At 47.6% G+C, this 19,349-nt stretch overlaps 1 protein-coding gene across 1 annotated transcript in view; it reads left to right on the top strand.

Moving 5' to 3' along the window:
- cpa6 (carboxypeptidase A6) overlaps nt 1-19,349 on the top strand; it is a gene marked incomplete at both ends in the record, with an annotated part of 46,500 nt that overhangs the window by 5,324 nt on the left and 21,827 nt on the right. Inside the window, 2 exons of the mRNA XM_083651812.1 lie at nt 53-128; nt 17,472-17,596. Of these exons, the coding sequence (XP_083507938.1) occupies nt 53-128; nt 17,472-17,596 (201 nt within the window). The remainder of the gene's footprint in view (nt 1-52; nt 129-17,471; nt 17,597-19,349) is intronic.

Genomic DNA, 19,349 nt, shown 5'->3' with positions numbered 1-19,349 from the left:
TTACGATCCCTGCTGTAACATGGCACTTAGAGAAGCTCTGTTGTTTTTGCAGTGATCAAGTCTTCAGGATCACTCCGAGTAATGACGAGGAGGTCCAAGTGCTCAAGGCAATTCTGGGACGTATGAAGGTTGGCAACTATCTTCTATTCTTCTCAACTGACGCACACAAAAACACACACACTCTCATACACATTGTGTGACATATATAAATATATCCATTATGTTTGTATGTGCCGTTCAAAATCAGTGACAGCTTCTAAATAATAAGGCTTTTATACATTTTGCCTCTACTCTAAGACCCATTTTGTGCTGCTGTGTCTTGTGAAGAGCCACATCAATAAAAATGGATCGTCTGTCAAGTGTCCCTCACATTAGCATACGGTCCCAGAACAGTGGTCATGTGACAGTTGAACAGCAGTCACAGAGAAAGTGAGGCATGACATCGGCGGGATGTGGTGCTGATGTGACAGAGGGCCGAGGACAGCGAGAGGCCACACAGAGAGGCAATGAGCAGCCGAGCGTGGTCATCTGTGACAGCCAGGACATATTCACCACCATCTGAGAGACTGAAATACACGCCAGATATAGCTCCCTCTGCATTCATTTCAGGGAGAAAGATGTCTAAGTCTGACCGAAGACTGGGGAGATTCTGAAGGCTTTTTTATTTCATTATGGAGGTTGAATGCTTGGATCCTTTACAGGTTTACAAACTAGATGAACGTGTGGTTGAAAGATAGTGACGTTAGGTTTACAAACTAGATGAAGATGTGGTTGAAAGATAGTGAAGTTAGGTTTACAAACTAGATGAAGATGTGGTTGTAAGATAGTGAAGTTAGGTTTACAAACTAGATGAAGATGTGGTTGAAAGATAGTGAAGTTAGGTTTACAAACTAGATGAAGATGTGGTTGAAAGATAGTGAAGTTAGGTTTACAAACTAGATGAAGATGTGGTTGAAAGATAGTGAAGTTAGGTTTACAAACTAGATGAAGATGTGGTTGAAAGATAGTGAAGTTAGGTTTACAAACTAGATGAAGAACTATATAAAGCCCCCATCACCACAGCTTAAATCACACTTGTGCAGTCATCACTCACCTTGTGTCAGCATCACGCATTCATCCAGCATCTCCAGAGCAGAAGCTTCATTCAGTCCATCATCATGTCCGAGTCTGAAGACGAGCAGCAGAGGGTCAACTCCGCCGTGGACGCCTTCCTCCAGAGCACGATCAACGCCCCGGCCAGCCCCGGGCAAATCTCCAATCCCCAGGCTTCATCTTCGGGCGTCACAAGGGACGCTCCTCTCACCAGGGGCCGCAGCCGCAAAAGGAGATCCAGCGCCACGGAGGTCCAAGTCGTCTCGCCCGGATCTCAGTCCGCGTAGCACCCCGGAGGCCGTGGCCGCGGCAAAAGAGCCAAGAAGTCCACCTCCAAGAAAGGCCCAGCGAAACGCACCAAAACCGCCGGCTCCTCGGCGGACGCTACAAGGCTTCCAGCCCCTCCAGGCCTCCAAGATCCCCTGATCGCAACGATTTCATCACTGGTCGGGTTCCTCATCGATGCCCGGCTGAGGACGCTCGGGAGCCCCAAGCTCCCCACAGCAGCAGCCCAATCAGCACCGCCCCAGGTTTCAGGCTTGTATCCCCCCTTTTCAGCCGGCATCTCTTCCGGTGATATCAGCCCAGCCAGCCCCGCTTCAAAATCCAGGTGTGTGCGCCGAGTTCCCTCCCCTCCCCGCACACATCCCCCCGATGAATACCCTCGCCTCAGCTATCCCCTCCCCCGCATACGGGAGGCCTTATATCCCACTCTCAGCAAACGTATCACCCAGGCTTCGGTCCATGATCCTTCAAGGCAGAGATATTAACCTAGTCAGTATTATCCTGCCGTCTGCTGTCCAATCGGGTATTATCAAACATGCATGTAGTCTCTGGTTTCAGTCAACATTGCGGCCGCACTCATTGCAGGCCGGGTGCCAATCCCTGAGCAACTCTGCCCTGTTGCATACGGCCGCTTCCCTCTCCCGTGTCCAATCGGGTATTATCAAACATGCATTTAGTCCCTGGTTTCAATCAACGTTGCGGCAATGCTGCTGCACTCATTTCAGGCCGGGTGCCAATCCCTGAGCAACTCTGTCCCTGTTGCCTGCGGCCGCATCCCTCTCCCGTGTCCAATCGGGTTTTTAACAACATGCCGCTAGTCCCAGTTTCCAGTCAACCTTTTCTTTTTCATAGCATGTTTCCTCTCTTATGCATTCAATCCATCGATCCAATCCCAGTCATTTAGATAAAGTATAACCCTTGTAAACTTTTCGGCCTATGCTGAGTAGCGCGCTAGCTACCTGGCTAGCCACCGGCCTTCCATGCTATACTGCGCATGCGTGGCTGGTTTAGTGTTGCCAAAGATGTGCATTGCAAATGCAAGATGTGACACTATTAGGTCGGTCCGTCTCCCGTTGCATGCTTTCAGGCAAAATGGCGATAATCATCAGTTCTGCTGTTGCCTATCCTTCAGGCCAAAAAATGGCTTCTTGTTCAATTTAATTCAATTCTCCTTCTATCTGTCACAGCTGCATGTGGTTCTGGCTTCAGCATATGCTTAAATTAAGTTTTTTGGGGGGTATTCTAGAGGTGAATGGTTGCAGAAAAGAGGCACCATGAGTTCCCTACTTTCTCCCAGTAGGGAATCGATCTTCCTCTACGAGATTTACTCTGGTATTGCAAATGTATACGAAGCTACAGTCTCGATCATAAACAAAAGGTGCTCCTCCCAGTCCACCATGGCTTTAATGTGCAGTGCAGCATCACCCGGCTTTCTGTTATGCATAACTTGTCAGGTCAGCAGAGCTCATTCCCCGGTCACGGCGCAGTAGATTCAGCAGAGCACATCCCTGGTCACAGCACAGTGGCTACAGCAGAGCATATCCCGGTCACAGCAGTGGCTCAGCAGAGCATATCCCTGGTCACAGCACAGTGGCTTCAGCAGAGCTCCTCCCCGGTCACAGCACAGTGGCTTCAGCAAAGCATATCCCTGGTCACAGCACAGTGGCTTCAGCAGAGCTCCTCCCTGGTCACAGCACAGTGGCTTCAGCAAAGCATATCCCCGGTCACAGCACAGTGGCTTCAGCAGAGCTCCTCCCTGGTCACAGCACAGTGGCTTCAGCAAAGCATATCCCCGGGCACAGCACAGTGGCTTCAGCAAAGCATACCCCCGGTCACAGCACAGTGGCTTCAGCAAAGCTTATCCCCGGTCACAGCACAGTGGCTTCAGCAAAGCATATTCCCGGTCACAGCACAGTGGCTTCAGCAAAGCATATCCCCGGTCACAGCACAGTGGCTTCAGCAGAGCACCACCTTGCCTCATCCAAACAGTACACGAGAGTCGCCATAGTTCCTGCCTCAATTCAGAGCTTTCCAGGGCGAATCCAGTTTTCCAGTTCCATGTCAAAGGCGTCCCTCTAGCTGAAAAAAAAAAAAAAAAAAAAAACCTCCGGGCCCTCATCATCTCTCGAATTCCTGGGCATTAATCTTGACACCAAGCTTATGCAAGCTCCCTCCCCCTCGAGAAATTGTCTCGCATCCGCGAAATAGCCCAGTCCTATTCAGCAGCCAGCCACATTTCAAAACGAGACCTTCTGTCTCTGCTCGGCCACCTGAATTTTGCCATGCACATTATTCCCCAAGGGAGGTCATTCATTTCCAGGCTGCTCGATTTAGCATCTTCAGTCCCCAGCCTCCTTGACTCAGTTACCCTCAATGAGGGATGCCGATCCGATCTCAAATTCTGGGCACACCTCTTAGAAAATTGGAACGGAATCTCATTTTTCTATGACGAAATCGTCTCGTCTGCCGACGACTTAAAACTTTTCACAGATGCAGCACATTCACTGCTCCCCCTCCTGCTGGACGTCAAAACTAATCAAAAAGGACATGGCACGAAAACCGTGTGTCTCCACAGCCAGTCTCTGCCTCAACTTAACTAAATCCACCGTACAACAGCTCAGCCGAGGGTGCGGGTGCAACTCTCCCAAAGTGACAGTACACGACTGTCAGAACAAATGAAAAAGGCCCATAATAGACATAGACACACAACTTAAAATCAAATCCAAGGGGAAAACGTACTTATTAACAATGGTCAGCCCACCTTTAATATTCCAAATGTCAAAATGCACAAATCAGAACGTGCATCTATTAGGAATAGAACAGATAGATAGGAAAACTATGAGAAAAATATCAAGCCAATCTTTGCCTCATACAATTTGGGATAAAGTAAGTGCACAACTAAAGAATATAACATTATGTCTACTCATTTGTAGACATTTTCATGCTATAATAATATAATGCTAAAGGTTAAATATTGCATCTTTAAGCCATTGCTGGGCTGCTGTCTTCATCAGCCTATGCATCCTACATCCATCCAGAGCAAGCTGCTATATTATCAGCCCAAAGATGCCTCCTTCCATGATTGGTAGGAAGTATTAATGCATTTTGTTGGTGGTGGTCTTCTCTCCCAATCCCCGTTTGGTGCCCATGCCCGGGCAATTTGCATATAACCCTATAAGTGTCCTTGCCATTGCTTAACCTCAGTCAGCCCACGTCCTGACAATTTGCACAACCCATTATCCCTGCATTCTGCTTAAACATCAGTCAGCCCATGTCCTGACAAGTCAGCCCCCGTCCTGACAATTTGCTCAACCCATTATCTCTGCATTCTGCTTAAACCTGTCAGCCCACGTCCTGAGAAGTCAGTCCACATCCTGACAACTTGCTCAACCCATTATCCCTGCATCCTGCTTAAACTTCAGTCAGCCCACGTCCTGACAAATCAGCCAATGTCCTGACAATCTGCATAACCCATCATTCCGGCATTTGCATAAACCTCAATCAGCCCTTGGCCCCCCTTTTCCTCATCTCTCCCCATCATCACATGACAAGATCCTGGTTCATCCTTCACTTCAAGACCACACTCCAGAAATGCAACATCCCTGCAGAGAACTATTCCAGTCACTCCTTCAGGATCGGAGCAGCCACATCAGCAGCCATGCAGGGGGTGTCCTCCGCCTCCCTTCAACAACTGGGGCGCTGGTCCTCATCAGCCTATGCATCCTACATTCGACCAGAGCAAGACGCCATATTATCAGCCCAAAGATCCCTCCTTCCATGACTAAAGAGGCAACAAGCACTTCGTTGGTGGTGATCAAAACTCTCCTTTTCTCTTCAATGCGCCCATGCCCGGGCTATCCACATCCACTCCCTTGCATCCCCGCTTTGCCTTAAAAAACCCCGGTCAGCCCCTCATCTCCCGGCATGCATAAATTCTCCCCCTGTCAGCCCATGACCCGACTAAAGCATACCCCAGGCGAGCTCCATGACCCCCCGTTTTCACTCTCCCAGTTCCTGAAATAACTTTAAATTCCTTTGGGGGATGTCCTATCTCATACAGCACTGACGCCCCTCTCCCATAAGCAAGAGGAGCGTCACATCATGGAGTCATACGCCATACTCAACTGTCTATTCTGATTCAATAAAGTTTGTTAAAATTATATTACGAGTGTCTCATGATTGAAGTGTAGTCTTAGACTGAATTTCAATCATGGAAGACCAAATAAGGCATTAATGAAGCACCCCATGCTGTCATACCCCTCAGCCCAAATGACGTCCCTAAATGACGTCACCATCTCCGATGTCACCTTCTCTATGACGTCACCTTTGCAGTGTGACGTCAGTTGCCCAAATTACGTCAGTTATGACATCATGAATGCCCTTCTCCTGGTACTATATAAAGCCCCCATCACCACAGCTTAAATCACACTTGTGCAGTCATCACTCACCTTGTGTCAGCATCACGCATTCATCCAGCATCTCCAGAGCAGAAGCTTCATCCCACCACCTCCCCAGATCACCACCAATGTCATGACTCCCGTTGGAAACAGATCCCCTTAGGGGGGATGTCCTATCTCATACAGCACTGACGCCCCTCTCCCATAAGCAAGAGGAGCGTCACATCATGGATACTGACGCCCCTCTCCCATAAGCAAGAGGAGTGTCACATCATGGAGTCATACGTCATATGCCATACTCAACTGTCTATTCTGATTCAATAAAGTTTGTTAAAATTATATTACGAGTCTCTCATGATTGAAGTGAAGTTAGGTTTACAAACTAGATGAACACGTGGTTGAAAGATAGTGAAGTTAGGTTTACAAACTAGATGAAGATGTGGTTGAAAGATAGTGAAGTTAGGTTTACAAACTAGATGAAGATGTGGTTGAAAGATAGTGAAGTTAGGTTTACAAACTAGATGAAGATGTGGTTGAAAGATAGTGAAGTTAGGTTTACAAACTAGATGAAGATGTGGTTGAAAGATAGTAGGGCTGTCAATCTCCCTCTATAATCAAATTCGAATTTCAGTGCTTTATACATTTTAATATTCGAATTATATTCGAATATTTTAATTATTTTTTTAATTGAATTTAAAAAAAAAAAAATTTTTTTTTTGGTCTGAGTGAATTGTTGTCTTCTCTTATGTTATGTTCTGATTCTAAATATAGCTGAATCTTTGGATTTGACCAAGTAAAACTTTTTCTAAGCATTTTACCAAATGTAGATGGAAAAGTGAATGGTGGATGAATATTCAAAATAATATTAGGCTTATCACAAATAGTCCAGCAATGATGTTTATTTAAGAAAACATGTTCCTTGTACAATGTACATATACATTCATTGCATTAGAAAATAGGTCAGATAACCAGAGCTTAGTTAATATTCATCAGTGATGTATTGGTGCTGTCTGAAATGCTAAAATAAAATAATTGATAATAAAAAAAGACACAGCCTTTGTTTGAGCTCCTTATCAATAAACAAATAAGTAAACTTTGCCAAAACAACAATGAGCCATGAACAAAAAAAAATCAGTCACGTATTGCACTTAAGAGCTACAGGTTTACATTCAGTATAGCAGCTTCAACAGTCAACTTCAGTTAACAATGAATGAACATACATTTTAAGAGCTACAGGTAGGTTTACATCAGTATAGCAGCTTCAACAGTCAACTTCAGTTAACACTCTTTTCTTCAAGTATGTTGTCAGAACTTGTCACTGTTCTAGTGTTCTAAAAAAAAAAAAAAAAAAAAAATAATAATATTAAAAAAAATAATAATATTCGTTTTTAAAAAATAATAATAATCGAATTTCGTTCATAATTATTAAATTCGAATAATATTCGAATATCAAAATTCGTTTCAACAGCCCTAAAAGATAGTGACGTTAGGTTTACAAACTAGATGAACACGTGGTTGAAAGATAGTGACGTTAGGTTTACAAGCTAGATGAAGATGTGGTTGAAAGATAGTGAAGTTAGGTTTACAAACTAGATGAACACGTGGTTGAAAGATGGTGAAGTTAGGTTTACAAACTAGATGAAGATGTGGTTGAAAGATAGTGACGTTAGGTTTACAAACTAGATGAAGATGTGGTTGAAAGATAGTGACGTTAGGTTTACAAACTCGATGAAGATGTGGTTGAAAGATAGTGATGTTAGGTTTACAAACTCGATGAAGATGTGGTTAAAAGATAGTGACGTTAGGTTTACAAACTAGATGAAGATGTGGTTGAAAGATAGTGACGTTAGATTTACAAACCCGATGAAGATGTGGTTGAAAGATAGTGACGTTAGGTTTACAAACTAGATGAAGATGTGGTTGAAAGATAGTGAAGTTAGGTTTACAAACTAGATGAAGATGTGGTTGAAAGATAGTGAAGTTAGGTTTACAAACTAGATGAAGATGTGGTTGAAAGATAGTGAAGTTAGGTTTACAAACTAGATGAAGATGTGGTTGAAATATAGTGAAGTTAGGTTTACAAACTAGATGAACACGTGGTTGAAAGATAGTGACGTTATGTTTACAAACTAGATGAAGATGTGGTTGAAAGATAGTGAAGTTAGGTTTACAAACTAGATGAAGATGTGGTTGAAAGATAGTGAAGTTAGGTTTACAAACTAGATGAAGATGTGGTTGAAAGATAGTGAAGTTAGGTTTTACTTCGTTTCGAACTCAAGCTCTCACTAGTGCCTACTTCGCTGCGTACGCAGCATTATGGAAGACTGTCATTTTTGCTCCAAAAATTACTTTACATTAAAACCTGACCACGCCCCTTTAGGTGACGTGGTGCCCCCCTGGGCTGACTGGGCCTCCCACCTCGCCCCCGTGACTACGTCACGGCCAGTCTGCCCAGGGGCCGCCACTCTTCGCTTCTTCCAGCCAGTGTGAGGACATCGTTTTCTTAAGCTCCGCAGTTAGCTCTAAAGTCAGTGCTCTTCATAGCTTGGACAAATAGACTCGCTTCGGTTCATTTGCCCACCTTCGAGAGGTTCGCGTGGACGAGATAAATCAGGATTCGGGGACCCGTTCCTGTGCTCTTCACCAGCGGCATCGGATCAAGTCATCCAAAGCTAAGAGTATCTTCTTTGCTAACTGTTATATTACTGCCGCTGTGCAGTGCATGTTTTAACGTTTCCCCGGCTGGGTTAACGTTGTTAGGCTCGAGCGCAAGACTCAGGTCTGCACTCATAACTTTTAGCTAGGTTGCACACGTGCAGAATAGCTTGTACCGTTAAGCACTAGAACAACAGGCTAATTAGCACAGTTGTCACAGTTAGCTGGCTTGCATCCGTGCGTTCACTACTGTTGCTAGGTACTGTAGGCGCCAGCTACTAGCGTTAGCGCGCGCACGTTCCTCCGGCTGGAGTAACGTTAGATAAATAGCTAGCTAGTCGTCTCGTGCAGCTAGCAGCTAGCTTAGCACTCCAGCATCTTCACCGTTGCAAGCAACTGTAGACAGTCAGCTTACACGGTTAACTCCCGCTAATTCTGGTACAGTCGGCGGGGCTTGTTGGCGGGTTAGCTTCTGCTCACTCGCACAATGAACCGGGCGGCTGACATGAGACAGAGGGAGACAGCCAAGAGCTGTGTTAGCTGTGAGGCTACTTTGGCGATCCAGGACCGCCACAGCCAGTGTGTGTTTTGCCTCGGGCACAACCATGCTAGCGACGCCCTGTTGAAGTCAGACTTCTGCCGGGCATGCGAAGGCTTTACCCTGGCCGTTTTACGAGAATGGGCCCGCGGCTTAGCCACGCACCTCCCGACGGAGGCGTCGTTTCAAACGGTGTAATCGTCACTGTCCACATGCTTCCATGCGTCTTTCACGTTGGTATCATGTTAAGTAATACATCCACCACAGTAGAGAGTCAAATGCATGAGTGTGTGTGTGATTTCCTCCGTTTCATGCGTATCTGTAAGCTTTCAGATGACGGACAGAAAATGGACGAAATGAACGCAGAGTACGGACAGAGGGTCTGTCCGTCTCCGTCTTTAACGTTGAGTTTAATTGGGCCTTTAGCCAGCTTGCTTGTCTGCTAAGTGTTGCTTGCCTCGTGCAATTAGCATCTACTAGATTGCAACTCCCTTTGAGGAGTTTCTTCTGAGATTGACTACGTTCACGGGCCGCTGGCCTTTGCTTGCGGTCACGCTTGCTTCCCCGTGTTACTCAGGGTAGAGACGCGCTACACCGGCCTGTACGCAGGCTTGTGTTAGCGCACGCTTGTTTCAGTGCTTATGCTAGCTTAGCTAGTGGCTTCCACGTCTGTTCTCTCGGGTTAACAGGTTGTGGGTATTGGTGCCCCCCCTTCGGGATGGGCTATTGCCGCTTACGTTACCATTGCACGCGCACGTTCGCTAGCCTCCGGGTTGCTTACTGTCTAGCCTGTGCTTCTCGCTAGCTTGCTTAAGCAGTACTCCCGCTAATAGGGTGCGCCCTGCGGGAGCTTGCTATTAGTGGTTAGCTTCCGGCTTCCTCTTGCTACTTAGCAGGGAAGGTCAGGGAGGGGATGGGCCGTGTGTAAAACTACTTGGCCGAGTATGAATCGGCACGTTAAGTGCGTGTTCGGCCTTGGGCACGAGCACGCTGCACAGGCGCCTTGAACCTTTGGTTTTGTCCGCAGCTAAGCTCTTTAGAGCTGACCAAGGTCCGCTCTCAAAGAAGTGTTAAAGCTAGCGTGCCTTGCATAGGTGCAGATAGCAATATTAGTACTGTTTAGCACAGAACGATAGCATTTTGCAGATAGCTGGCGTGCACCCGTGCAGTTAGTACCTGTGTGCTAAGTACATTGGGCGCGAGACACCTCCGCTACAATAGACATACTGCTCCTTGCTGGCGCTACGCGTCCAGCAGGGCGTACAGCTCGCCAAGGTCTGGGCTCAGTGCCAGCCTTTGGCTTGTAGCTCTAAGGACAAGCCCACCGCCCTTGGTGCCCAAGGCCCGGGGTGGTTGGGAGCTCTCCATGGGTCGCACTCCCTTGTTGGGGCGCCCCCTGCAAGTGCAGGGAGCCTGGCTGGGGGCACAGCGCACCTTGGTCCATGGCCACGGCCTGGCCTCGGTTGGCAGCAGGCAAGCCCACCGGTTGGCTCACCAAGGCTGGGCTTAGTTCCAGCCTGCGGCTTGTAGCTTTAGACCCACCGTCCTCGGTGCCCAAGGCCCGAGTTCGGTCGGGAGCTCGCCCAGGGTCTCATACCCAGCATCAAGGCTCGCCTTGGTCCATGGCTACGGCCTGGCCTCGGCTAGAGGCTCCTAGGACAGCCCACCATCAATGGCGCCAACAGCTCATTGCTGGTCGGGAGCTCGCCTGGGGGCGCACTGTCGGACAAGTCCACGTGCGTCTCGAGAGAGAACGTTACCTCCGCAGTCCCCCCAGCCTGCGAAAGGCGCACGGCAGGGGGGGGGGGGGGGGGGTTACTTCGTTACAACAGCGCGTCAGTAGGCGGAGCTTGCGTAAGAAGTTCTCCCCCAGCATGCACAGCTTCTACGGAACTGTCCATGCGGCGGGGGGGCGTAGCCTCTCACGTCCCGCCCCCCCATCAGGGCACCGGATCGAAAGGTCCCGGGGCCCAGCAATATGCTCATGACTATATTTCAGGGATCATTTCTATAGTTTCTAACTTGAGAAATGTGTTTCTAAAAATGTTCAGTCTCGCTATCCACGATGATGAGACGGTGATACTTTTTTCTGAGCGCGAAGCGGGCAGAGAGACTTGATTCAGTTCATATGCTCTCTGCTTTTGATGACCGTTCACTGTCTCCTATGGGGACATTGAGGGAGATAGTATGATCCGAGTAAACGTCTTGGAGCTGGAGGCGATCCGCCTCGCTCTGCTTAATTTCCAGCGAGTCATACATGGACGCCATGTGCTGATTCGCTCGGACAATATGGCGGCGATCGCCCACCTGAACAAACAGGGCGGTGTGCGGTCGAAGACTTTGAACCGGTTAGCGGCGGAGATTCACCTGTGGGCGTATCCCCGTCTCCTGTCAGTGTCGGCGGTCTATCTGCCGGGACGGCTGAATTACGGCGCCGACCTGCTGTCTCGAGGCTACCCCCGTCACACGGAGTGGTGCCTCCACCCTCAGGTGGTGGAACAGATTTGGGCCAGGTTCGGTCGTGCCCGCGTCGATCTCTTCGCATCGCGGCGCGCGACGCACTGCCCATTGTGGTTCTCAATCCAGGAGGACAGCCCCCCGTTGGGACACGACGCGTTGGCGAACGCATGGCCACGGGAGGGGCTCTATGCGTTTCCACCGATCCCCCTGATCCGTCAGGTGTTGGACAGGGTGAGGGAACAGCGTCTCCGGCTCGTTCTAGTGGCCCCGTTCTGGCCCAGGCAGACGTGGTTTGTGGACCTGGTCTCCCTGGCGCAGGGCCCGCCGTGGGCATTGCCGGTGCGGGCCGATCTCCTGTCCCAGGCGGAGGGGGAGGTGTTCCACCCCTCCCCAGGCAGGTGGAAGCTAGCAGTTTGGCTCCCGAACGGGACCAGTTGCTAGCACAGGGCTTGCCTGACAATGTGGTGCGCACTATTCAGAGTGCTAGGGCCGCTTCGACCCGCACTCAGTATGCGTACAAGTGGCGGGTTTTTTCGCGATGGTGCACAAGTAAGGGTGTGGATCCAGTGAACTGCAGCGTGCGTCCAGTTCTCTGTTTCCTTCAAAGCTTGCTTGACGCGGGGCAGTCCCCGCAGTCGCTTAAGGTGTACGTAGCCGCGATTTCGGCTTGCCACATGGGGATTGAAGGGACCCCCGTGGGGGTTTGCCCTTTGGTCTCGCGCTTCATGAAGGGGGCGCGTAAACTGCGCCCGCCGTTGCGGTGCGTTTTTCCCAAATGGGACCTGGTTACGGTGCTGGACGGGCTAACGGGTCATCCGTTTGAGCCCTTGGACTCCGCCGATTTAAAGGTTCTGTCCTTAAAGACTGCGCTGCTGCTGGCCTTATCGTCAGGGAAGAGAGTCAGTGACCTGATTGCCCTCTCGGTACAGCAGGCCTGTATGGTTTTTGGGGACGATGGGCGCAGGGTTACGTTGCGACCTAACCCGGCGTACCAGCCCAAGAATATTAATGCCAGCTATAGGTCTATGGTAATAGACTTATCGGCATTCTGTCCCCCGCCGTTCAGTTCGGGTGAGGAGAGACGTTTGCACATGCTGTGCCCCGTAAGGGCGCTCTCGGCCTATGTGGCTAGGACGCGCTCATTACGCATTACAGATCAGCTGTTGGTTTGCTTTGGGCAAAGGGCTCACGGCGGACCCCTTTCCAAGGATCGCTTATCACACTGGATAGTGGAGGCGATCGCGTTGGCATACTCTGCCGTGGGCAAGGTTCCCCCGGAGGGTATCAAGGCGCATTCTACGCGAGGTGTTTGCGACATCCTCTGCGTTGTTGCGTGGTGTGTCGGTGAAGGACATGTGTGCCGCGGCCTCATGGTCCTCTCATCACACTTTCGTCAGGTACTACAGTCTCGACGTGTCCGGTTCGCAGTTTGCGCACGCGGTGCTGTCGGTGGCAAGAAAGTAGTATCGTTGCCACTCTAATATGTCAGACGGTTAGGCATAAACGTTGCCATATGGCCGTGGTTCACCGGTGCCTTTCGGGTCGCCCTGTGGGGTGCTCCCGGCAGCAAGGTCGGTTGAATGGAGGCACTAGTGAGAGCTTGAGTTCGAAACGAAGTAAAACGTTAGGGTTGTGCTACAACCCAGGTTTTACGAGTGAGAACGAGAGCTCTCACTACCCAGCCTTGCTGCGTCGATGCGTCTCTGGGTGCGTCGGATCTCAGCTGGCTGGAAGAAATGAGTGGCGGCCCCTGGGCAGACTGGCCGTGACGTAGTCACGGGGGCGAGGTGGGAGGCCCAGTCAACCCAGGGGGGCACCACGTCACCTAAAGGGGCGTGGTCAGGTTTTAATGTAAAGTAATTTTTGGAGCAAAAATGACAGTCTTCCATAATGCTGCGTACGCAGCGAAGTAGGCACTAGTGAGAGCTCTCGTTCTCACTCGTAAAACCTGGGTTGTAGCACAACCCTAACGTTTACAAACTAGATGAAGATGTGTTTGAAAGATAGTGAAGATAGGTTTACAAACTAGATGAAGATGTGGTTGAAAGATAGTGACGTTAGGTTTACAAACTAGATGAACACGTGGTTGAAAGATAGTGACGTTAGGTTTACAAGCTAGATGAAGATGTGGTTGAAAGATAGTGAAGTTAGGTTTACAAACTAGATGAACACGTGGTTGAAAGATGGTGAAGTTAGGTTTACAAACTAGATGAAGATGTGGTTGAAAGATAGTGACGTTAGGTTTACAAACTAGATGAAGATGTGGTTGAAAGATAGTGACGTTAGGTTTACAAACTCGATGAAGATGTGGTTGAAAGATAGTGATGTTAGGTTTACAAACTCGATGAAGATGTGGTTGAAAGATAGTGACGTTAGGTTTACAAACTAGATGAAGATGTGGTTGAAAGATAGTGACGTTAGGTTTACAAACCCGATGAAGATGTGGTTGAAAGATAGTGACGTTAGGTTTACAAACTAGATGAAGATGTGGTTGAAAGATAGTGAAGTTAGGTTTACAAACTAGATGAAGATGTGGTTGAAAGATAGTGAAGTTAGGTTTACAAACTAGATGAAGATGTGGTTGAAAGATAGTGAAGTTAGGTTTACAAACTAGATGAACACGTGGTTGAAAGATAGTGACGTTAGGTAGGTTTACAAGCTAGATGAAGATGTGGTTGAAAGATAGTGACGTTAGGTTTACAAACTAGATGAAGATGTGCTTGAAAGATAGTGAAGATAGGTTTACAAACTAGATGAACACGTGGTTGAAAGATAGTGAAGTTAGGTTTACAAACTCGATGAAGATGTGGTTGAAAGATAGTGACGTTAGGTTTACAAACTAGATGAAGATGTGGTTGAAAGATAGGGACGTTAGGGGGAAACCCAGAGGACAAGAAGGCATCCGCTCATTTCCCAAACTCATTTGGGAGTAATTACAGAGGTCCCGGGAACATGGATGACCTTCCTTTGCACATTGTTTCAGTTTGCAAATACGCAGCGAGGATTGTTAGCAAATTATAAAAAGAGTGATGCTATAGGTACAGTCATAATCACTTAACAACTAGATCAATTAATATTTTAATGTCAGCATGTTGTTGTCAAAGACTAGTGGGGCAGTGTAGTTAGTTTTGGACTGCTTTTTGGCTTCATATTTGGTTTGCCTGGGTAGGATTTTGGCAGCCAGATGCCTCATGAGTGTGTTTGAGTAGGCTACAAGCTTTTGTTCAAGTGGCCTGGAAGTGACCAAGAGAAAGGGTCAAATACAGTAAGTCAATGTTAAGGGTATCTATGGTAAGGGTACCAGGAGAGAGCCAGGGCTGGGGGTCCCGGCCTGGCCTGGGACGAGCAGGGGACATGGCACTCCAAGGTAGGGCTGTGAATCTTCACTGGACTCACGATTCGATTACGATTCATCTGTCAACGATTCGATTCGATTCCACGATGCATCACGATGCATCTTGATACAGCTCAAAGTATTGCAGCTCCAAGTATCAAATCCTCAATTTTCTGTATTATTACTGCACATGGCTACTTTTTCATCAATTAATACAAGCAGTCAGATAAATATCGTCACTTTTTTACTTAGAAAGTGCTTTAAAATCTGAATCTCAACAGAAATTTAAACATCAACGATTCAACGATTCATCTGTCAATGATTCGATTTGATTCGATTCACACGTCCGTGAACCAACCTAGCTGGTGTTGGCTACTGTTTGAACAGCTGTGGACAAGTGTCAGTAGCTCAGCCACACTGCCATGCCTCAAGTGCCAAATTCAAACTACTCAGCTTCAGGGAAGACGAGGTCAAATAATAACTACAGAGCTACAGAATGCAAACGAATCAAAATCAGCTTCAGTATAAACACAAGTAACTCTTTCTTGTAGTAGCAATCCGATCCGTGACATTTTGATATCAATACATTTTACAATAGTGATTCAACCAGATCCAGTTCATGAAAGCTTTTGCCTTTGCTGTTCTAAATGCCCTGGTACTGGATTGGTCTTTCCAGGAAAAATCCTTTTCCACACAGGAAGTGATGCACTTTACATTTTCAACAGCAGCAGCAACAGTGTTTTGCTTGGAATAAACAGAAGAAGAACAGGGTAGTTAGCACGAACAGTGATAACCATCACGGCTGAACAGAGAAAAGAAAAGAGCGCCACCTACAGAAAGGAATAGGTGGTTACAGTACTGGCAGTACTGATCTGTTAGATTGTGAAGTGATCTCTGGGTAGTGCAGTGTGCAGAGACAACACAGCAGTGAGCGCTTAGCAACAAAAATGTTGCGGGGGAAAAAACAAAACCTGGACGATTAGCACTTTAAGACCATTGTTAAACTAGATGGGCCCGCGGAGAGCACATACCTCCACCAAGGACAATTGATTTTTCATGAGGCTTGTCAGTGAGTTGGATCCAGATCACACCAACATGTAATGGCTTCTTCCTTGGCCCATGTTTTTATGTAATCCTGTTAACAAACTAACAAAGAGAGGACATAGAGTGAGAAGACCCTGACATGTTTCCCTCCCTATAATGTAACATATAATCACAACACATAATACTACTACACACTAGTAAAACCACTAGTCGACACTGTGCTTAGTAGTCGACTAGTCGTCATTCTTGGTTTTCCCTCTTTCCACAGTGCAGTGTTAATAATGCAGTACAGCAGATATGCCACTGGGGGCGCTGCGGGTTCCTTGCGACCATTTGCGACCCTTCCAATCGATGAAGAAGAAGGAGTGCAACAACTGATCTGTGACGCTTTAATTGCTTAACGAGCATGTGCTGTTTGATTTGTTTGGCTAACAGAAGAGCGCTGTTGAAACTGTCATGTTTGCTATAGTTAGTTAACCGTTTGGAAATGCCATATAAAAGTGCAGCAGCACCGTGTGGCTCGTACTTGAGGGCAGCAGACACTCCAGCAGAGGATTTCCAGCCCCCTCTGGCTCTAAACAAAGTTCAATTAATCTGCTCTGTGTTCTGCAAACCATTAAACCAACTGACACATTCACAAGCATGTGTGCCAGCCTGCATGCTCTAGCCCCCATGCTACAAATGAGAGCCAGCTGAGGACGTTCACACACGTCTAAAAGGGCAGGAACAGAAATATTCCCTCTGCAACGGCTACTAAGGAAGTTACTACACAAAGAATTGCTCGACAAGAATTGGTCTATTTTTACATCAATGTCTTCTTGATTTTCTTTATTAGTCTACACACCAAAGGTGAGACTACTCTTCCTGGGGTCCAAACACGTAAAATACAAACATAAAAGTCCAAAAGCATTGGAGACAGACTGTCTGTCTGTCTGTGTCTGTCTGTCTGTCTGTCTGTCTGCCTGTCTGTCTGTCTCTGTCTTCCTGTCTGTCTGTCTGTCTGTCTCTGTCTGTCTGTCTGTCTCTGTCTTCCTGTCTGTCTGTCTGTCTGTCTCTCACTGTTAGTTTATCCGTGTTGGCACATGGTGTCTGTGTTGATTTGGTTGGCTAGCATGTTTGGCTAATGGGTTGGTTGTTTCAGCTAAAGCTAACAGGAGCTGATAGCAGGCAGTGAAGGGAAGGGAAGGCCCTTCCTTGCTAGCAGAGATCAAACAGTGTGGAGTGAAACAGAGGGAGAGCTGTGTGCAGTATGCATGTGCTGCTGCTGATGGAGCCGCTGGTGTTTTGTGTCTCATTAACACTGTAGTCATCAACATTCCCCAGAGTCAAGTGAAGGTTAGAGGCTGCAGGAATGTTCAACTTTCCAGCTCTGACCAAAACCATCTGATCCCTTATCAACACCAAATGTTTGATGCTCCTCAAAATACCCGGCAGCAAATTATGCAGCTCTTTATTTGTGTGCATTACGTTTTCTAAAGTGTCTACTTAAACCTTGCATTATACAATCCTGCAGTGTGTGCGTGCATGCGTCTGTGTGTGTGTGTGTGTGTGTGTGTGTGTGTGTGTGTGTGTGTGTGTGTTTGTGTGTGTGTGTGTGTGTACGTGCGTGCGTGTCAGTGACCACAGCGCCCCCTCTGGTCTGCATTATGTTTGTCCCGTCTCTCAGGCGGACCTCTGGCAGCCCAACAGTGCGTCTCTGATCCGCCACAACGCCACCGTGGACGTGCACGTGAGACGCAACGACACGCGAGGTCTCCGTGCACGCCTGAAGCAGGAACGCATCGACTATCAGTAAGATGGATGAGACCACACCGGCTCACAAACAAGTTCACACAGAAAACACGTGCACGCACTCACTGACATAATTCACATTTTGGTAATGTTGTAGTGAGCAGAGCCTCGACACCCTGGAGGCTGCCTTCCATCAAGGAGGAGAGACGCATCTGTTACCCAAAGGGGCGTCGCAATTACCCAGCTTTCCCCCAGCCAGAATATATGATTTGCGCATTCCAGGTCGGCTATAGTTTGCATGCAAAAGGATACTTCCTCAAAGCTGGAACACACACACACACGGACACACACACACACACACACACACACACACACACACACACACACACACACACACACACACACACTTGAGAGCCCCTTCCCCAATCTGCTCCGCAACGCAACGCTTTCATCTCTCGAGCCCATCCATCATCACAATTAACGTCGAAATGACAGCGCTTTATCAAAGCAGCCACAGACCCAAAGAATTCCATTGTCATCTCTGTCCTCGGGGACGAGCCACAGATCTGACGGCCATGTTTTCCAGTCCGTATTGAGTGAGTGGGTTTTTATATGACATATGAATAGGGACGGGCCTTGCTTGGGTAGGTGGTTTAGGGAGGAAGAGTCATCAAAGACTTCATACTAACTACACATGAAGTAATCATGCAGTTATTTATTTGACGGCTGTTTAACTCGTTATGAATGAAAATGTGTGCGCGACACCACTTATGAGGAAGTGACTAGTATGGGGGTAAAATGGTGTCAGATCAGCTGTAAATGGACAGATTATGATTCACAAATAGATAGTACAATCTGTAAACACATAACACGATCCACAAATGTGAAACCCAACTCACAAATATATTTAAAATCCACAAACACACACACCATGATCCACAAATGTGAAACACAGCTCACAAATTTAAAATTCACAAACTGGTGCAATTTGGAGCCAAATTTTTTTTTTTAAACCAAAGTATATATGTCGGGAGATGTCTTCACGCACAAAGTTTCATGCAGTTTAAGCCATTTTCCTAGGAGTTATAAGCATCTGATGTTGTAACTATTTCATGTAAAAAAGGGTACATTGCTCAGCGCCCCCATCGTTGATTTCGTAACTTCAACGCACCTTCTACTAGATGTAGCTTTCCAACGGCGTCAGTCCCGTGTCTGTAGCTGCTTCCGTTCCCGAGATATGGCCAAAAAAACGAGCAATTTGGAGCCAAAAAAAAAAGTATATATGTCGAGAGATGTCTTCACGCACAAAGTTTCATGCAGTTTAAGCCATTTTCCTATGAGTTATAAGCATCTGATGTTGTAACTACAAACCTGCCGCGGCAGGTCGGGAAACAGCGCCCCTACAGGTCAGTGGCAGCAACTGACCTGCCGCGCCAGGTCGGTAAACTGCCGAGGCAGTTGCCGCTGCCACTAATTGAGACAGGCCTCTCTCCATGTTTCTCTCCACTTCATCTCCTGCATGAGGGAGCGGCCGGCCGGCCAGACAAACACGCACAAGCCCGGTGCTTTTATTTTGGAGGGGTTATCGAGGAGGCGGGACATCCCATTGCAAGCGATCCCCCTCATTGGCTGATTACATTTGTGGATTTTATCTGCGCAACAAGAGTGTCAAAACGATTTGTAGACAAATGCAATGCATTCCACACACAGGCTGTGATGTGCAAACACTAATTCAACACTTGAAGACCTAGCATAGCGATCCACACACACACACACTGATGTGCAAACAGATTTGAGACTTGAACACTGTGCA

This window comes from Poromitra crassiceps (assembly GCF_964638095.1).
Source record: "Poromitra crassiceps genome assembly, chromosome: 2".
Classification (NCBI taxonomy): Eukaryota; Metazoa; Chordata; class Actinopteri; order Beryciformes; family Melamphaidae; genus Poromitra; species Poromitra crassiceps.
The sequence above is the reverse complement of the archived record's forward strand: the minus strand, read 5'-3'. Positions and strand labels throughout refer to the sequence as shown.